General features: G+C 46.8%; 2 protein-coding genes across 2 annotated transcripts; both read left to right on the top strand.

Moving 5' to 3' along the window:
• The first annotated feature begins 3,354 nt into the window (after positions 1–3,354).
• LOC103921215 (lymphocyte antigen 6E-like) lies at positions 3,355–6,884 on the top strand. The gene is made up of 3 exons (XM_009329142.1): positions 3,355–3,429; positions 5,969–6,088; positions 6,676–6,884. Exons 1-3 carry the CDS (start codon positions 3,378–3,380, stop codon positions 6,882–6,884), a joined length of 381 nt encoding a protein of 126 aa, XP_009327417.1. The 5' UTR covers positions 3,355–3,377.
• A 3,804-nt stretch (positions 6,885–10,688) lies between these two features.
• On the top strand, positions 10,689–15,532 carry LOC103921219 (lymphocyte antigen 6E-like). The gene is made up of 3 exons (XM_009329147.1): positions 10,689–10,740; positions 14,547–14,666; positions 15,324–15,532. The coding sequence occupies exons 1-3, from the start codon at positions 10,689–10,691 to the stop codon at positions 15,530–15,532; spliced, it is 381 nt and encodes a 126-aa protein (XP_009327422.1).
• Positions 15,533–19,475: the final 3,943 nt, after the last annotated feature.

Genomic DNA, 19,475 nt, shown 5'->3' with positions numbered 1-19,475 from the left:
GAGCAGGCTGCCTGCAACAGTCAGGCCTTAGAAGGAAAAGGCAAAATATCACACGCGGGTCTTCCTTTTTCCCTGGGGTTCCTGGATCCCATGATCTCCCCCCTTCCTGTCCTTCACCTAACCCTGTTGCCGTTGCATGGCCAGCTGAAGCAACCCAGCCTTCCCTGACCTGCCAAGGAAGGAGGAGAGGACACGACCAGATCAGGCTGATGCTGTCCAGGGCTGGGCTGGACCACTTGCCCTGCGTGCACCATCTGCGTGACTCAGACACACCGGGAGCACTACCCACGGCTGCCTTCTTCCCACCTTCTCCCATGGCGTCTCCTTTCCCCATTGAGGCTGCAATTTACAACCCTGAGCTGAAATGCAGAGTTTCCTCCCTGCACCATGGAGGAGAGCTGCGATCGGAGCCACCCTCCAGAAAGAAAAAGGGAGAAAGTGGGGAGAGTTGACATTAAAACATCCCCAGACCTGGCATTTTGCTCCACCTTGCCGCTCCATCACGGGTTGAAAACACGCTTTGTCTGGCTCCAGTTACACAAAAGGGACAGGCGTTGCACAACACGCTCCCAAGGTCTGGCACAAACACATGCTGTCGGCTGCCAAGTTCGAAATGGGTTAAGGTTTCTTCCTTAAAATTCCCAGGCTCTGTTAACTGTTTAATATCCTCTGTGGCACCATTGGGTTAACACCCACCTAGCCCAGTTTCTGCAGCAAGAATCACCCTGCTGCCCTCTGCTCTTTTTTTTTATGTCCCTGGGAAAGTAGTTTTAACACCTCCGCGCTGTGTCCCCTGAAGTCTCCTGACACCATCTGCGCTTCCCACTACCCCAGTTGTCTTTGCCCTGGCTTTTCTTCCAGCTCTCTTCTCCCCTTGCTTGAAAAAGTGGGCTGCTCTCCGCTTCAAAGGACACCCGTCCCCCGCCCCACCACTGTGGTGCTGGTTGGAGCCCAGAGCCCTTGCAGTGGCCCTGGGCGTGACTGCAATATCAACAGCGCACAAGAATAGCGTGGTTTTGGGACCTGGCCAGACCCCTGTCTGGGACCCAAAGCCTTTGCAGTCTTATCCTTCAGGGACACAGGGCCAGGGGCCAGGTGATGCCCCAGATGCCTTCTCCATCCGGGCCCCACAGGAGACTCCGCAGTCTGACTCCAGTGGCTGATTAAACTGGGATCTGTGGAGCTATAGAAAATGCTCCTCCTCAGACCCTGAAGGGCTATGGTTAATACCTGAACAGTGTCTGCACATAACAACATGCACATTTTGCACAGCGCTAAGTAATGCCACCATAGGAGAAACAGTGAAGCACCGATACTTCCCTCCCATCCCATCTTATTTCTTACCCTCACTTTGCCTGTCTTTAATTATTTCCCCCCAAGCTTTGTGTGTTTGCTTTGATTTATTTTGCTTTGTACTGATATTTCTCAACTCCCTCCTCTCTCTTTCCAGTTCTGGGTGAAATATTAATCTTGTTTATTATTATTAACCTTCCCTCTCTCTAATCTATTTAAATGCTTTCTCACATTTCCACTTCCTACAGCCCATTTCTCACTTGCAGATTTTCTATTCAGCTGCACTTTGCTTTAACAGTGTCATTTATTTACTGTTCATTTATTTGTTTTAATTTCAAAGCTTTTCTTCTTTCTTGTTGTGGGCTGCGTTCATGCATTGCTCCCTTCTTCCCGCTGAGAAGCTGCATTTTTCTGCTTGGTTGGCTCCAAGATGAGCTGAATTCAGTGCGATAATTCAGTTTCACTTCTGGATTTTTGATGTAGATGGAAGGGAAGGAAGTTTTGTTTTCCATTTCTCCAGCTGGCTGAGAGAAGCCTGGCTATTATATGGAAAACAAACATGTAGACTAATACTTACTATTTCCCCCCATGCTCTAGCAGATCATGTTTCCTGCCTGATGTCGTTCATGCATGTATTTATACAAAGTCTTGTTCAGAGAGTATGGCTTTTTCATAGATTATTTCCTAAGTATACTTGCTACATTAGCTGTCACGTGGGTATCTCACATCCTTGCTAAAAAAAGGAGATGATTAAAGATTCATGCTCAAGGTCAGGGCAAATCCAGAGAAGAGAGTGGAAGATTTTGAAAACTGGATGCTCATCCCCTCCACCCTGCTCTGGGCACAGGCAGAGACAGAAATTGTTGGGGGCTGAAGCTGCTGTAGGAAGGAGGAACTGGGCAAAGGAAGAATGACTGGAAGCAAAAGGCCCGTCACAGGGGTTGAGCAAGGGGCCATCTGCCCAGGATCCTGCAGACACATGATCAGAGGAAGAGCCTATGAACCAACTCCTTGGGGAGGAATTTGGGGAAAAGAAAGAACAACTGGATGTCCTTTATTCTGTTTCCACATCATTTGTGACCTTACAAACCTTGACTCTGAGCTCCCCTCGGTCATTTCTCTCTCTAAAGATGAAGGCTCCTGGTCTGTTGAGATGTTTTCTTGACCAGGACTTGTTTTATTTCTCAGTCATTTTCGCTCCTATTCGTAGTTTAACTCCTGCAGCTGTTTCCATGCACTTTGTGCCTCTGCCGCATCCCGCGTCATTTGGCAAGAGGTGATGAAGTGGTTGTGGGAGCAGAAGGAGGGAGCCCAGGACTGGAAAGGTCATGAGGGACTGGAAAAACCTGACAGAGCCCAGACTTGGTCTACAGGTAGCAACAAACATCATCGCTTGGAAACCCTGGATGCTTCCGGAGGACAGAGAAGCAGAGCAAAACAAAAGCATCAGACCCCATCCCTGCCTGGACCATGGGAGCCTCTGAGTGACAGTCTCCAGGCACAAATAGTGTCATTGCAGGAATGATACAAGCTGGTTTTCTGCCTAAAGCACTTTCCTTAGTACCAGTGAGATAATTCTGAATGGCTGCAGACAATCCAGCGAAAACCTTCTTTTTTGCCTCCTCCCCCACTTCCCACAGATACGAAGCTCTCATATCATGGCAGAGAGAAAGGATGGAGGATGCCAGGTGACGCCTACTATCTTGCAAGCGATGAGCCACCCCAGACTGGCGCAGCTGCCTCTGCTTTGCTCCATCGGTTCAGCCCAACGGAGTAAGAAGGGACTCCCATGTTTGAATCAGATAAATTGTTTCCCAAATTAGCAATGCAGTCATGGTCAGCGGGAGTAGGCCTTGGAAAAAAAGATTGGATCTGAATGAGACGTTAAAAAAAATTGCTACCGGGAGCCTCGTAATAGGTTCCTACGCACAAACACACCCATCACTGATCACATCTTATGTGCTGTCCCTCCCCAAACCTCAAATTACTGCAATCAGAGGAAGTCAAAGTAAACGCGGTCCCAGTATAAAACCTTAGCGTGGTGCTCCATCCTACATTGTTCAGGCTCTGAGGGCACAACGACCATGAAGGCTTTTCTGATTGCCCTGCTGGCGGCAGTCCTGTGTGCCAAGCAAGGTAAGGAGCTTCGGAGGCTGGGAAAGCCAGACGGAGAGGATGAAAATACCAGAAGAGAAATTAGAGATAACACAGGGACAAGAAGGTTTGACAGCTTTTATTGCAATTGGTGAGGTCTTGGTAGTGCAGTTTTTCTTTGGCATCAGCTGTGTCAAGCAATATTTAGTGTGGTTGAGTCTTAGCTTCTGGCTGAGTTCTGCCGAGGTACCCATAACCCAAAGAAGATGAGCTCACCGCTCTGGTTTCTCAAACCCTCAAGTATCAGGCTCCAACCACTCACATCTGAAGATAGACATGTGAACCCAAAAATACTAATAGGAACTAAGCTGGGCTCACAGTTTTGCCTTTGGTTTTATTTTTGTTCCTGAATGAAACTTGAGGAGTTGTTGATAAAGGTAATAACGGCTAGTATTGACACCGCATCTTCTGCCAGCGTTTCACTTTATTTCCCACAATGACATTACAATTAAGAAACTAGGTTGCTGGCAGATATTTGAAAGCCTAAGGGCTCTTTGCTCATAGGTTTGAAGAGCTTTTTTAAGTGTCTGGGAGCGAGTGTGTTTGTAATGGGATGCACACTGCTCTGTGCTCGTCCTCTTTCCAAAGGAGGTGCAGATATAACTAGATAATTGTGTAGAAATATCCAGTTGAGAAACATTGGCTCTGTGCATGTATTTGCAATCCCAAGGAGTACTGCAAGCCTTTTTCCACCGTTATGGCTATTTCTGGCTGCATTCGCAAAACTAGAGCTAATGGAGGGTGGAGGCCAGACGCAGGCAAGGCTTTATAACAGCTATAATGGTTTAAGCTGTTATTGTTTCCTGACTGGGAGGGATTTTCCTTGCATCACTCAGTGAACACGAGTGCATTTCAGTTGCTTTCACACACATGTTGGGGTCTCGGCTCCATCTGCAGCAGGAAGTGGCTTGAACAATCTTGTGAGATTCGGCAGAAAAGCAGATCAGAGAGCGCTACAGGGACTGTAAAATGCAGTAACACTTGCTAGGCAGCATGTCTGGGATTGCTCTGGCATGGTCTGCAGAAAGACAGTAGCCCACAGCTCGGGTTGGGGGACCTCCAGAGGAGAGGTGAGAGGCTTAACTTATCCAAGTGATGGAGAAACAGCGAGTGCTGAATAGTCAGTTAAAGAGAAGTTAAAACCAGGATGCAACAAGGATGATTTTATCTGCTGTTACGGAAAACACCTGCGCTCGCAACACCTCGCACTAGAAAAGAGCATCTGGGTAGGTTTCAGAGCAAGACAGTCATATGCTGAGGCACCCAGAGCTGGCTCCAGAGCTGTACCCAAGGCACCTGAGCTCCCTGTATCAATTCTCCTTCATGGGGTAGTTCGGGCCTAAAACGGCTTTTAATTCTCTTTTAAAACTGCTTCTGGAATTGTCTAACCAAGTTTCACGGGCAGGTTCAACTTCAGAGATTAATTTGAATCAACAGCAGCTGGGCTTTGGAATGTCCCTGGGAGGAGTGTTCCTTGTTAAAAACAGGTTCAAAATCAATTGAAAGGGGCTTGTCTGTGCTGAAATAAGAGCATTCCTGGGTTGAGAAAGCCAGGAGGAACTGAACCAGGGAAATTTCAACCTAACGGAGGACCCTCCCTGGTTTGCAATTTGGTCAGCTTCAACCAAGAGCTCTCCACCACTGGTGACAGTGGAGCAGGCTGTCCCGAGAGCAGCTGAACTGCCTCTGTCACGCCTGCTCACAAATGAGGAGCATGTCATGGGACTCTGAACTGGAGGGAAACAGTTTCCACCAGTTGTGAATCCACTTCCAGGAATGAGATGGCACATACCCGTGTTTCTAGCATGGCCAGCTGGCCAGCCTGGAAATTTGACTGAATTTACTTCAGCTTTGTTCAGAAATACATATCCTACCTCCTTCTGGCTTTGTAATAGACCTGGCTCAGCCCTGCTAATAATATCACTGAGAACATGTTGTTCCAGGCGCTGGTAGAAATAATCTTTCTATTGTTCAGGGCAACCTCTCCCAGGGAACTCCCTTTAATGTGGCTCTCTGCTCAGTAATTTAGCTCACAGGGTGTTATAGGCTTTAATTAATTCATGTCCGTACAGTGTTTTGCAGACGCAGTCTGAAAATACTAAAAACTAAGCTCTCACCTGAGAACAGTGCCAGTTCATCCTCTCCTTGCCAGAGCTGTACTAGACCCAGCTGGGCAGGTCGCGAGCTCTGCTTTTGCAGGTTGGCTGTCAACCAGGCCAATGCGGACCAGGGGGAGAAAGAAAGAAAGGTCATCCGAGAGTGCTGCTCAGGCTGAAAAAATGTGTTTTCAAGTTTAATCACTGAAAATCTCAAGTAAAGAAAGAAAACTTGTTTTGTTCTGTTTGTTTGCTTTTTCAGCTTCATTAATCAAAACCAACCTCTAATGCCACTTGTCATGAAGACTTGCTCGTACCATACTTTTCACCTTGTATTTTCCAAGAAGGGACATGGCTTTTGACGCTTTCTTCCCAGGAGAGCACTGCTGGAAACCACTAATATGTGTCATTTGCGCTCTTTCCAGCTTCCTCGCTGTTTTGCTACACGTGTGACAACGAGCACTCCAACTGGAACTGTCTTAAAACCTACAAGTGTGAAGACCATGAGAAATACTGTACAACCACATACAGCTCTGCTGGGTTTGGTGAGTATCTCCAACACCTCAAGGCTTTTTTTTTTTTTTTCCCCCTCCAGGGAAACTGATGGGCAATAGTTTTTTTAGGGCACTAGTTGGTCTTGTTGGAAAGAATCGATCACTGAGGTTTACGGATCACAACACGTAACGTGTGTGAATCCCTCAGCGGTGCTCTGTGATCCACCACCTGCGGTATGCTCCTCACCACCTTGTGGCAGGGCTGGTTGAAGCACACAGATTTTCGTGAGCAGACCCTGCTGCTTGAGCTGAGAGCTCACACACGTGCTTTGTGATGGAGGTTGGAAAGGGGTTGGATGTAAGTAATGTGGTTTTAGAAATGTACAGTGCATTGGCAGTGAGTTTTTGCTGTCCTATGGGAAGCATGGTGTGGATTTCTACCAAGGACTTTCTAGTGTCACGCATTTGATCCAGGTTGTGTGGATACTCACCCAGCACTCATCAAATCCGCTGATAGCTGTTACTGCTGCATCGCAAATTGAGCATAGTGCAATATACCTCCTCCTATCATCCTCTGGTCAGCTCTTGCACAAGAATCTTAAATCACAGCTCTCCTTTCTTGTCTATTCTCCATCCAGGCAAGGACATGGGACACCGCATCACCAAGAAGTGTTCTGTAGACTGTCCTGAGACAAACTTGAACTTCGGTGTGGCGGCTTATTCCACCAAATGCTGTAGTACCTCTCTGTGCAATTTCAGTGGTGCCAACAGCATAAAAATCAGCTACGCCGTGATGTTCCTGGGAGTTGTGGCCAGTTTGATCTGTGTTATCAGGGCAGGATTGTGATGAGGGGTGGGAGAAGATGTGACAACCCAAGAACCTACAAGGTATTCCCCAACTGAGAAACCAACATCCTCTGTCAAGTGTCTCCAACAGGGTCTATGCTACCCTGTTTTTTCCAAGACATTGCTTCAGATCCCATCCACAAAATGGCACCGCAGTGTAGCTCCTATTTCCCCCCCTGTATCGTTGTTGTTTTGTACTAATTTTCCCTGCAAAAGCTCTTTTGATAGCGCATGTGTGACAATCGTCAGACAAAATAAAGATTTGTGTTATTCTAGAGCGTGTTTGTTATATCCACACTAAGATCAGCCTGAGAAAAGAGCTCTGCCAGACAGGTCTGTAATCTGAATCTCTAATTCACATTGAATTCCTCTTTTTAGCACCTGGGAGTCTTCTCCTGGCTGCCTTTCTTAGCTGACTCTGTTGCATCCAGCAGCTCAAGACAGACACTCCATAAAGCCAGATGTTCTGCCTGATCACTCAGTGCTAACAAAGGAAGGTGACAATCTGGAAAGGTCAAAGATGTTTGTGGTGTTCCCATTGCAAGCAACAGCGAGAATTGTTTTGTACCTGCTAACACGCAGGGCTGGGGATTGGCCAGGTATTGGTTGTGCTCCTGGCTATGCCGCAAAGTTCTCGTGTGATCTCTGCAGGGTGGATGGTTTCAGCTTTTAAAATAGGTAAAGGGCCCACACGAAGATGCTGGAGATGTCCAAGATGAGGACGGTGCTGCTGGAACCTGTCCTCATGGAAAGGGGACCTCCGTGCCTGCTTGGAGAAGGTGCTGCTGTCTGAGTGATTGCTCATGACTTCCCTGCAGCGACAGAGGAAACAGGCAGAAAGAGCCTGGCAGAGGCAACGGGTGTCTGATCTGGTGGGGGGGGTCTCTGCTCCTTCCCTTTCCTCTGTCGCTGCTGCATTTCCAGGCTTGGGGATGGAGGAGATGGGGTTGAGATCCCCTGCAGCTCTTGGAGGTGCAGAGCTATAGCTAAGATGGGCAAAATACACGCGCTCTTGGAGCTGGAGGGTGCGTAATTCCCAGCTGAGCAGTTTAGAAGTGCAGTGCTGCATTTCGGGAGGGCTTGTAGAGAAGTGGCACCTGGAAAAAAGCCCTGATGTTTGCAGCCCAGCTGGATATGAGGGGAGTCCTGCTCCATCAGCGCTCAAGACCGGCTGCAAAGTGCATGTGTTTCCGTGCAACGGGGAGAAACTGCAGCGTTGGCCGAAGGCTGTGAAGATGGGATTAGGTTCAGTCATCCTATAAAGATTCAATTTCTGGGCAAGGAGGGTGTTCTGGCATTTATTTAAATACGAGATGGGCTAACTGAAGAATGGTAGTGTTGTAGCATTTCTGTGCTAAGGAACCAACAGAAACTTGTTTTTTGCACTTCTTTTTAACCACTTTTCCCATCACTTTTCCTATATATTAATCACAATAATTTCAGAAATGATTCTCAAAGCTTTTGGCCAACTTGAAAATCCACATTTAGTAAGAACATCTGAATTTCACAGTTACTTTTAAATTTCAGCTTTTGTTTCATGAAAACTACATGTTTTCACCAAAATAAAGATATTGTTTGCCCTTCTCACGTGACAATTTCAACCAGGTTTAGAACAAGATGAGCAAAACACTCTCCTTCCTCCTCCACTCAGAAACTGTGTCAAGGGAAATAAGTCTTTCCACCCCATCCTCCACCCCCCATTAAAACCCCTGTTACTCTTTCCAAAATCTTCTTGAAGTTCATAGCTTCCAAATACTTGTAAACCGTGATAGTATCTTCTCCTTTGCCTTGTTCCCTCTGGTGTTCTGATCATCTGTGTCCTTTCTACCCCCATGGGTTCTTTTCAATCTATCTCATCTGGCACTGGTGAGGGGTGAAGGTAACATTCCTATCAGGGGGACATACGGGACCAGTTGGGAGAGTGCAGGACCATCTAATGGAAAATCTCGACTGTCAGAAATCCTGCAATAACTCCTTTAAGAAATACAGCCTCGCCATCTCAAAATCTCAGCAGCTTGCAGGAGACGAGATATTTTAGTTTTTGCTTGGATGAGACTACAAGGGAGGGCGGGGGGGGGGAAAAGTGCCTGGCTGAGCTGCTATTTCTGTACCTGTAAATGGATGCTGTTGGCTGAAATAAATCTGAATGTGGGCTGCCTCTGCAGGCAACGTACAGGCTGCAGAATGGCAGAGCCCCCTTTTCTGCTATTACCTCAAATAGTCAGCAATAAAAGTTGATTTACCGATAAAGATTCATGAAATCCCTTCTGGATTGGGGAAAATAAAATGTTTCACAAGGAAGAGAGGGTTGCAGTGCCTGGCATGGAGGGTGCCAACTTCTGTTTTCCTCCTGCCTGGTGCCTTACAAAGGCATTGGCCTTATGAAGCCAAACAACACCCCTCCTTTGAGCTTTCTTGGTTAATTGCCACCTCTGTTCCAACTGAGTTTCATGCTCTACCTATTGAGAAAGCAGAAGTTTCCTCACCTTAGTCACGCAGGTTTCCATACTAACAATATTTATACGTCTAATTTAGAGGTGTTGGAAAGAGTTACATCACCTCAAGAACTGGGCATGCCTTTTCGATGAGATAATGACTGTAGGTGGGTGATATTGGAAGCCGAAATATTCAATGGGAGATGGAAATCTGAGCAACTTGGAGACTAAGAAAAAAGGGGAACAAAACAGATGGAGAGCAGCAAGGGGCAGAGTTGCTGGCAGGGGCTTGGGGCACGCAGGTTGCTCCTGAAGCTCTGAGTGTCACGTGAAAGGGATCCAGCTGGACCGTTTCTGGGACTGTGCCTCCGTCCCCACGACTAGATGGCAGAAAGACAACGGTGGGAGGAAAAAGCAACTGCAATCAGAATAAGATGGGAAAGATTCCGATTTTATACAGGGAGATAGGATGAAACATGATAAAAAAGGAGGAAAGAGCATAATTTTGGCTGGCTATAATTTTTTTTTCTGAAGATTTAATGAGTTGAGATCCTTGATCAGGCAATCCCTCATTCTCCATGCTTTTACTGGTTTGTTTTTTTCTCCTGACATTTATTTTTTGTAATTTGTGAAAAAAAATCACAGCTTGTTCAATGTGACGGGGGTGGGTGTTATTTTATTTTTTAATTTAAGTGGTCATTTTCATTGCCCAGTGGAATTTATTTTCTAGTAAGAGAACATTTTCCCTCATACAAAATATCCAATTTTAGAACAGAAACATTTACGATTTTGAACTGCTGTCTCAAAAAGGCCCACAGAAAATGACGTCTGGTCCCCTATGAAATGCAGTGGAAGGAGTCTGCTCTTCTGATCTATCTGTATTGACAATCCTGGGAGACATTTTGTAGAAGTTTCAGTCCCAATTTCAATTTCAAATTCAATCAATTTCCATATGTACTAAAACAGTGTGCGAGGACAGGATCTTCAAGGATGCAGCCTGCTCTGAGACCCAAGCTGAGCTGGAAAGGAAAACATTCCTCTTCTCACGTGGACACTGTTTTGTTTTTGTGTTTTGCTTTTCTTCCACTTATCCAGAATTAGAAACTGTTGCATACTTAACATCAGGTGAACAAACTGCATTGTGAAACAACTAGGAAAAGAAGAAGCGGGGGGAGGATAATATATGCCTGTTTAGATTTCCACCAAAGCATACTTCCACACACAAGCACTGACACGTTACTCTCAATTATCCACCATCTGACACAGCAACCCTACTGTTATTAGCCTAGCATCAAAGCAAACACTGCAGAGGTATAAAACCTGCCCTGGGTGAGTCCTGCTTGTTTTGGAGGCTGAGGGACCTATAAAGGATGAAGACTTCTCTTCTCGTCGCGCTCATCGTAGCCCTGTGCACGGAGAGTGGTGAGTCTCCAAGGATTGCTTTGCACTAGCGAGACCCCCAGAGTTGGGGCATGCCTTTGATACTGCAGGATGACAAGAGGATTTTGCAGCACGAATGGTAAAGCCTAACGAAGGGTTGTTAGGCTCTAGAGAATATTCCAGTCCTCAGGATAAGAAGCCAGGGGATGTATCCCCACCAGAAGTTGGAAGGATGCTGAGGAGCTGAAGTGGGGGATGAGATACCCATCTCACCTGACTCGCACAGTCCCAGCCCAGCCCTTGGAGTGGCTCACTGTAGGCAGCTGAGAACCCTTGGTGCGGCTCCGTGAGAAGGGGGATTAGTTGAGGGATATACAGAGCTGGACAGGCAAAGGGCAATATGTACAATAAAGCTGCAAATTCGACATATAACTAACTACAGCCTGATTATTATTTTTTTCACTTGCTTGTTTATTGGTTGCAATTACAAACCATCATTACCTAAATTGGTAGTGATGGGCATGCCACAAGAAGATGCAATTCTGGCTCCCGTCTCCTTCTTGCAGCTTGCTGCTTTGAGGTACAACTTTGCCGACGTTGATCCCAGGTCTGGGATGGAGACGCAGAGTCCCGTTCTCATTCTGATAACTGGTGGCTCTTTCTTTTGGGAAAGATGCACTGGGAACATGCACTTTAACTCTGCCTGGCTGGGCTCTGCCAAGGACCGCTGCCTGTGCCTCTGGAAGATGCCCCGTTTGCACAGGGGCGGGCTGTGGGTCAGGCAAGGAACAGAGGGTGCAGCCCTGAATATCCCCCTGACTATTCCAGGGGAATAGCTGATTTCCTCAGTTTGGGGGGCTTTTGCCTTATTGCAAACCGATTTTTTCTCAGGCTCTGCTGTAGGGCTTTACCTGCAAATTACTTGCCATTCTGGTCCCGGTCTAGCAGAGCACTTAGGCTCACACTTAATTTGAGGCTGTATATGTTCTTACTGTGGGACTTCACAGGCTTTAAGTTTGGCATGTGCTAAATCATTGTGCTCAACTGGGTTGAGAAAGTTGAGGGCAATAAAAGGATTCTTTCCTGCTGCTTATCAACTGTAATCACGTTTTTTAAAAAGATCACGTAATGAGACAGCAAACTTACCAAAGGAGTTGGTGAAAATTAACACATACGCAGCACCACTTCACTGTGCAATCTAGCCAGAAGGCTGGTTGCTGTTCCAATTAATCCTGAACCCAACTGATTTTAACCGTGTAAATCCTGCATCCGCCGGCAGTGGCACTTGCTAATGCTTTACATGTGTAAGTTGTTTATCTGGGTGGCTTGAATTATTCACATTGAAAATCTTCCCTGAGGAATATTCTTTTTCAGTTAGAGCAGAGGTCTCGCTAGGCACAGACAGGAGACCTCCAAAGGCAGCCTAGTTTAACCCCAGGTTTGCATCCTGAGTGGAGCACGTTTCTAAAGGAATATTGTTCCCTTGCCCGCTTAGTCCTCATTACAATGGCTATCTCAACAGGCGCAATAAAATCAGAAGTGTTTTTCAGTAGCATGAGCAACTGTCATTCTTACCGGGACAGAGGATCAAAATTGTCCTATCTGACTTCAGGGTCTTAACTGAGCTACCAGGTTAGGAGCCCACATGCCTCCAGAGTCCTCTGTAGTAAATGGGACTGAGAGAGAAACCTCCTGAGCACAGAAATGTTTTGGCAATCTCACCTCTGCAGGTGCTTGCCCCCTCCCCTGGCTAGAAGAGTCCCAGGAAAACTGTACTCTTAAATTAGCAGCTTTGGGAGGTTGGGATGAAACAGGACTTGGGCATGTAACAAGCTCCACTGTTTCCTGCATAGATTCAGGAAGTTTTTCTTGGAATGGGCTTGATTAAAGAAGCTGCATTAATCAAGGAATAAAATGAGTTACATGTCCGGAAAACCCAGTTGTGTTAATTAAGGAATAAAATGGGTTACATGTCTGGAAAACCCAGTTTGGGGACTCTGCTCTAGCGTAGAGTTATTCTGGGAGGAAAGGGTGGTTCCCAGTGGGGTGGAGCAGAAATGTACCTGTGTGGGCTTTGCACGAGGAAAGAGAATGAAGCCACGCTGCTTTAAGTGCAGATAGTCTAAAGGAGGGTCCCAGACTTGAAAAAAAAACCATGTAGCCTGCAGAGTCAGGAGAGTACTGAATGCAAGAGCCAGGCAGGACAGCCCAGAGAGTCTGGAGACGGAAGCGACCATGACCAAGGTAGGAAGCAAATTGCAACAGTCTTGGTATCAAGTCAGAGTGAGCCGGGTGCCAGGTCTGAGGCTTTTGAAATCGTAAGGGTGTTGAGCATGGAACAGAGGGAGGACTACAGACCACAAGAGGAAGCCGATGGTCAGTTCTGGGTGGCCATGGAAAGGGCAAAGGGGCTGTTAGCTGGAGTGGGGACAGAAGACAGTTTCCACAGTCAGAGAAGGACGAATAGTGCCCTAAAAGGCATTTTTGTGGCTTCCTATGAAATACAGCGCACACCCTGGTCACCTGGGTGGCGGTCGGAGCTGGGGCCAGCTCTGGGCTAGTAGCACGATAGGGAGCAGAGAGCCTGTTTGGGCCAGATGAGCTTGTCTGAGGTCAAACAAGGGCAGCAATGAGGTCAGGACACTGCTGGCAAAGGCACCAACAAGGGCAAAGAAGCTCAGGCAAGGGAGAAGAAGAGTGAGGGAGATGAAGAGCAAGGAAAGCAAAGGACAGTGCTGGTAGAAAAATAAGATGGGTATTAACTGGCCATAGATATGGATAGCCTAGAAATGAGACGAATGAGCCTAATCCCCGGTGGGTGACATTACTGCAGGAGTGTTTGCTCCAGATAAACAGATGAGTAGGAAATTCCTCTTATCATGCAAAGAAACCTTCCCTGAGGATCTCTTTGCTATGAATGACTGCTTTAGCTTACTTGAGTGCAAGCTGTTTTCATTCATTCGTATTAGCACAGCGTTTGCAGATTCACAGCATTACAGATGTACACATTTTGTAGTGTTAGGCAGTCATCACCCACGGATGGCTGTAAAAAGGAGTCTGCTGCAGCCAAGGGGGTGATTTGCCGAGCTCTGTCTTCTACAGGTCCAAGATTGCCTCCCGACACAGGAGTGCTCTGAAAATGAACCAGCCAAATGCAAGCATTCATATTCCCAGCAAACACTGAGAAGCAGATCTAGGTCACTCGTCCCTCATTTAAGATACGCTGGGGGGGCATGCAGCAAAATATTCATCCCTAGTCTGGCCAGGGGGGTTACTCTTAGGTGTGTGTCTCACTTTTTGTATCAAAAAATTTTTTTTAAATAATTCACTGTTGGTCTGTGTGCTCTGAGAGAGGATGTGTAGGCCAGGACTCTTCAGATGACTTGAAGAGGATGTGAAAGAGTGGGGACAGGAATCCCATGGACTCTTTCCACAAGGTCTCTTTCCACACAAGAACTAGTGTCCAGCAAATGGGGCTTAGAGGAGCCAGGTTGGAAAGAAACCACAAGAGCTTCATGCTGCAAGTGGTATTAGACTGGCGTGCTCTTTCCAAAAGCACACTGGGGATACCAGATGTTTAAATGGATTCAGGGAAGACTTAGTAAGTATCCAGAAGGAAGATCCCTTGAGGGTTACTAGATGAGCAAACCACGTCAGTGTCGGGAGTCTGAGTTTAAAGTAATTTGGGTCCAGGAGAGTCGCTGGGGCCAAGTTTCACGCACCCAGGAGGTTGTCTGCCTGTGGCCGCTGGGCTTGGCAGATCCTCCATCTGGACCAGCACCACCAGTTTTGTGCTCCTACAGATATTTCTAGAGGTGATTGATGGGCGTTGTGTGCTTCTTTTGCAGCTTTCTCCTTGACATGTTTCACATGCAAAGATGCATCTTCCAATATACATTGTCTTGGTACAACCACGTGCTCTGACCATGAGAAGTACTGTCTCACAACCTATTCTATCACGGGACTTGGTAAGTGTGAAGCTTTTCCAAGGCTCTGATGACAAGATGGGGTTCAGGTTAGGCTGACTGCAGAGCCTCCTCCCACCATGAGGTGTGGTGGAAGAATTAGTGAGTATCATAGCACACAGAGAGCAAATCTTGCAGCAGGTGGGAACTCAGCATAGCCCGTCTCTGTTGCAATATATCGTAACAATACTGCACTGCTGATTAAACACACTCAGGAATGGGAGACGTTGGAAGAGAGAGGATTTCTCTGCACAAACCCCTTGTCTCATCTCCAAGCTCAAACATATGCTCATGAGGTGGTGGAATTGGAAAGGGCCACGTACTGTGGGAGGAGCAATCCCAAGGCATGGGGGTGACTATGTCTTGCAATCTTGCACTATACAAATGCATTAGATCTCCAAATTCTTGCCCTAGGTTGCACTCAGCTGGCCCTGAAAACAGCAGAGGAGTCATAAGGCCTGGAGATGGTCTCCACAGGTCACATACGCACAAATAATGATGCAGTGTGACAAAGCCCAAGGCAAAACCAACAGCATTAAGTGTAGAACAACGTATTCCCCACTGGCTATTGCACAGCCAGTCTATCACTGAAAGCTGTAAAAAATATACAAGATAAAAAAACTGACTTTTCTTCCATGTTTTCTCCCTCTCCCACTTCAGGCAATGACCGTAACCAGCGTATTAACAAGAAATGTTCTGCATTTTGCCCAACGATTGACCTGAATATCGGCATAGCCAGTGTTGCTACCAGCTGCTGCGAGACTTCCTTGTGCAACATCAGTGGTGCCAGCAGTGTGAAAACCAGCTACAGTATGATAGCTCTGGGCGTCTTGGCCAGTCTCACTTGCATCCTCCGGCTGGGTTTTTAAGGGGGCTGGGGGTGGAAAAGAGCTGCTTGGCCTTGCATTGCAAGGGATCAAACTCTCATCTGTACACTGTGAATGCTGCCCGGTTTCTCCTACCTGGAAGGTCACATCCCATCAGCAAATATTTTTGCTCTTTCCGTGCTCTGATGACAATGCATAAGAGCACAGCCCTACCTCAAAATGGTGTTTGGAAGAGAAAGGCACGATGTGGAGCCCTGCACATGCAGAAGGGCACCATATAGTCACCGTGTCTCTTACTATTGGCCTTTGTAACTCCCTGCATTTTTTTCCCCTTCATTTTGTCCCTGCCATTCTCTTGTGCCATTTTTCCCTTCATACCATTTTCTGCCCTGTATCATTTTGCTCTGAGGAAGCCTTTAATATTATAGTTGTTAAACAGAAGCTGGGCACAATAAAGTGTCATTTTATTCCATTGTGTGACTGTGTGGTATGGTACATCGGGCGTAGAGGCTGGATGCATCCATGTTAGCAGCAACAAAAGCGGAGGCGTTAGTCTGCAAGTCAAATTGAAATAATGCTGAAATATATTGCAATTGCTTTGCATTCACTTCAGGAAGCCTCTCCCCAGATTTTCTTTTTTTTTTTTTTTCTGCATTGGCAGAAGTGTCATTTTATGACTCCATTTCAGAGTAAACTGTATTCTATTTAACTTGCTTTCAATTTCTCTTCTGGGTCAGCTGGCTGAAAGGAAATGGCAGTTGAGCTCTCCAGCAGGCAAACAGAGGGGACAAGGCAGGACTCAACACCAAGCGATCTTGAGCATTAAGTTTTATTTAAACTGATTTAAGATCTTCCAGTGGAAATTGCTTTATAAGCATTACGGATTATTTTGAAAGGGGAGAAAAGTATCTTGCATGGTGTTTAAAGGAAAATCATCAGAAAAGACAGATGGTTTCTACCGTGTGTCTGCTGGAATCTGAAAATTTCAGCTTCATCTATAACAAAATATTAACTTTGAAAATAAATCTTTTATGTTTGCTAGTCAAGTTTCCTGTTGGGGTTAAAACTGAAGGAACTCATCCCCCTGCACTGACCTTCCTTGTGGATAATCTTAGCTAGGAATGAGAGATTTGCTCACTTAAACCCTTCTGAAGTGAGTCACAGGAGGCTGAAATGCTTTCTCCTGAGCTGAAGAAGCTCTCCACTAGGATTACTGCAACGAAGATCTCCCAGGGTAATTAGTTGGGTGCAGCTCACCCAGCTGGTTTTCTCTCTGTAGACTCATTGCACAGGGAGAGCAGCTACACGCTTTGCTCACTCTGCTGGGTATTTGCCGAGAGCAGAGGAACAACACCACTCAGAAACAGCCGGATCTTTATAACAGGTTTGTAAAGGAAATGTGGTCTCATGGCTCCAGCTCACCCCAGCCTGCTCCCATCCCTTCTTGTCCACCCATCCTCCCATCCACATCCGACCCCCACCTATGCACTCCCTGGCTTTTTTCTTTCCCAGCCTTCCTTGTTGGCTTCTTCATCCAGTCTTAGCCTGGGCTTTACCTCCAACCTCTATTTTCTTGCTAGAGCCTCAGCTCATTTTTTTCTCCTTGGTGCAAATGCAAGGTTGGCCAAGGATACTCCGTCTTCAGCCATGAGACTCTCTGTTGTCCTCACAGTTTCTATCGCACTGCTATCCCACAGCTACTCTCTTCACCTTTCTTCCCCTCCTGCCAGATGTAGAGATATTCAAGTGGCACACACATTTGAACACCTCGAATGAGCCAAGAACTGTTCTGTGGCCTTGGATAGCCATACTCTGCCCCACACCCAGATGGTAAGGTGGTAACAACTGAACTTTTTGAAGTAGTCTTCAGCCTTCGCTATCCACAGGTTTAGGATTTCTTAGGGACAATGCTGGTTGGCACAGGCAAAGGCCAAGCTGGGGCTAGTACTGCCGCAGGTCTTGTCCTGCTGAGCTTGTGAACACGGACCTGCTCTTGGCATCCAGGTTTAAAATAAAGTCATGTCTTGTGCAATCTGAACTTGGCAGATGCCTCCATTTTGGGTTGGGAGGGAACCTGGCACTTGAAGGAAGGTATAAAAATGTGTGGGCAAAGGGGGTGAAGGCACGTGGTAGAGCCTGCTTCTGCCGTGGAGGGTTTCATGGTCTGCTTATGGCTGTTGCATGGAGAAGTTATGAACAGCACTGGGAAGCCAGGAGTCGCATCCTTAAGGGAGCAGCTCCATCCATGGGCCCCAGCCTGCCTCCCTCTTGCCTGGTTTCTCCCTCATCCCATAGGTTTTGCATTCCTTACTGCCCAGCAACACAACCCATGCACGTGGGCCAAAGATTGACCCATATCTCAAGTTACATAAAAGGGTCCTTATCTGGAGGTGGGAGCAGCAATTGCCCTGAGGCACAGGAGGTCCTAAAACCATGAAAGCTCCCTTAGTGAACCCTCCCTTGGCAACGGGTGTTGTGTAAGAGGAGACTCCTCTCTGCCAGCCTCCCTGAGAAATCCTGATGTGGCATCTCCCATGCAGATGCTGCTGCCTGAATTCCACATCCCTCCGCCCAGGGTCTCTTATTTGTTGGCTCCCATGGTTGCATGCATACTCCTTAGATGAGAGTGGCGAGCTGCCCTGCAGAGACATCTGGGATGCCTGGAGGGCTCTTAGGAGGAAGATGAGTGTCTCACTCAAATAGTTGGGATTGCTCCTGGGAGGTAGCTGGCTCTCTCTGTGTGGATTATCTAAGAGCTCAGTTTTCGGTGCTCTGAGTCACTGCGCCAGGAGCTGAATCAGCCAAGGGGGCCTTGCCCTGCCTAAATTAGGCACCTGGAGGAGTTCGTTTAACTTTGGCCCTTCTTTTCCCTCACTCAGGGCTCTATCACCACTGATTCTGAAGGACCTATGCTGCCTTCTGCTCTCCTCAAATAATTTGGCTGTCTTTTCCCTCACAACATGAAATTTCTTCCCTTTCTCTCTGCTTATTTGCCCAGATCTGATTAATACCCAGTGAATCAATGACAAAGCAAGAGACAAGATGGATGCAAAATATCAAAACAAGGTCTTCACCGGGTTGAAAAAGCTCTGGAAGCCATGGAAAGTGACAAAAGCATCGTTTTTCCAAAATTAACGGCTGCTCTCTTGTCATATAGCCAACTCATGGTTCCATTTTGAGGTTCATTTTAGTTTTCCTGAATGGGTAGCAATGAGGTATTACTCCAGAGGTGACTCAGCTTCCTTGTGTTTTTTGCAGTCTTCCTCAATCTTACTTCTCATTTAGTGTCCCTGGCTTGCCTGCTTCCAGGCCCTCCTCCAGGCTGAAGGCTGTGATGCTGGGCAGCAGGAGACACCCTCCCTACGCCGGCTGCTTAAGTGTTGCCTCTGACTGCGTTGAGTTTCGTAATCTGTCCTTTTGGGAAAGAAGGAATCACTGCGACCCAGTCACTGTGCTGCAAAATTACTGCTCTCCAGACGCTGAGAAGAGGGCATGCTCCAGCACTGCAGCACATCTAGGTACTAACGAAGACGTTAATGTCCTGGGGACAGCTCCCAGATAACTGTTTGACATAGAAGAGCTTGTTTCCTACTCAAATTCCTCTCCTTAGTACATGTTTGTTGGCAGTGCTGGGCATGTCCTAGCCTCACCACTCTCTTTCAAAACTGACTTGCACTGAGCCAACATCCTATTGCATGAAGGTTCATGTAGAAACGAATGGATTTTGGCAAAGTCAACATGAGGGGGCATATGGCAATAATTAGAGCACTCTTTCACTCATGGAGGAAGGGAAAAGGAATATATTTAACAGAAGTCTATGGGATAATGACTAGGACTGAAAAAAGGAAAAAATGGTTGCTTCCTTTTACCCTCATTGCAAAATACCAGCGAGAAGACACACCCACTAATTATGAAGAACAACCTTTTCATAACACACTTGGGCAGTAAACTGAATTCCCCTCTGCAAAGCAGAAGGTTGGATTTG

The sequence above is a fragment of the Pygoscelis adeliae genome, unplaced genomic scaffold (genome assembly GCF_000699105.1).
Source record: "Pygoscelis adeliae isolate BGI_AS28 unplaced genomic scaffold, ASM69910v1 Scaffold257, whole genome shotgun sequence".
NCBI lineage: Eukaryota > Metazoa > Chordata > Aves > Sphenisciformes > Spheniscidae > Pygoscelis > Pygoscelis adeliae.
The sequence above is the reverse complement of the archived record's forward strand: the minus strand, read 5'-3'. Positions and strand labels throughout refer to the sequence as shown.

Bases quoted from the DNA above. Each gene is read 5' to 3' on its own strand.
- LOC103921215 (XM_009329142.1), top strand. From the start codon at position 3,378: ATGAAGGCTTTTCTGATTGCCCTGCTGGCGGCAGTCCTGTGTGCCAAG. The intron at 3,430-5,968 runs GTAAGGAGCTTC...CGCTCTTTCCAG, and splicing joins AGTCCTGTGTGCCAAGCAAG to CTTCCTCGCTGTTTTGCTAC. The intron at 6,089-6,675 runs GTGAGTATCTCC...TTCTCCATCCAG, and splicing joins ATACAGCTCTGCTGGGTTTG to GCAAGGACATGGGACACCGC.
- LOC103921219 (XM_009329147.1), top strand. From the start codon at position 10,689: ATGAAGACTTCTCTTCTCGTCGCGCTCATCGTAGCCCTGTGCACGGAG. The intron at 10,741-14,546 runs GTGAGTCTCCAA...CTTCTTTTGCAG, and splicing joins AGCCCTGTGCACGGAGAGTG to CTTTCTCCTTGACATGTTTC. The intron at 14,667-15,323 runs GTAAGTGTGAAG...CTCCCACTTCAG, and splicing joins CTATTCTATCACGGGACTTG to GCAATGACCGTAACCAGCGT.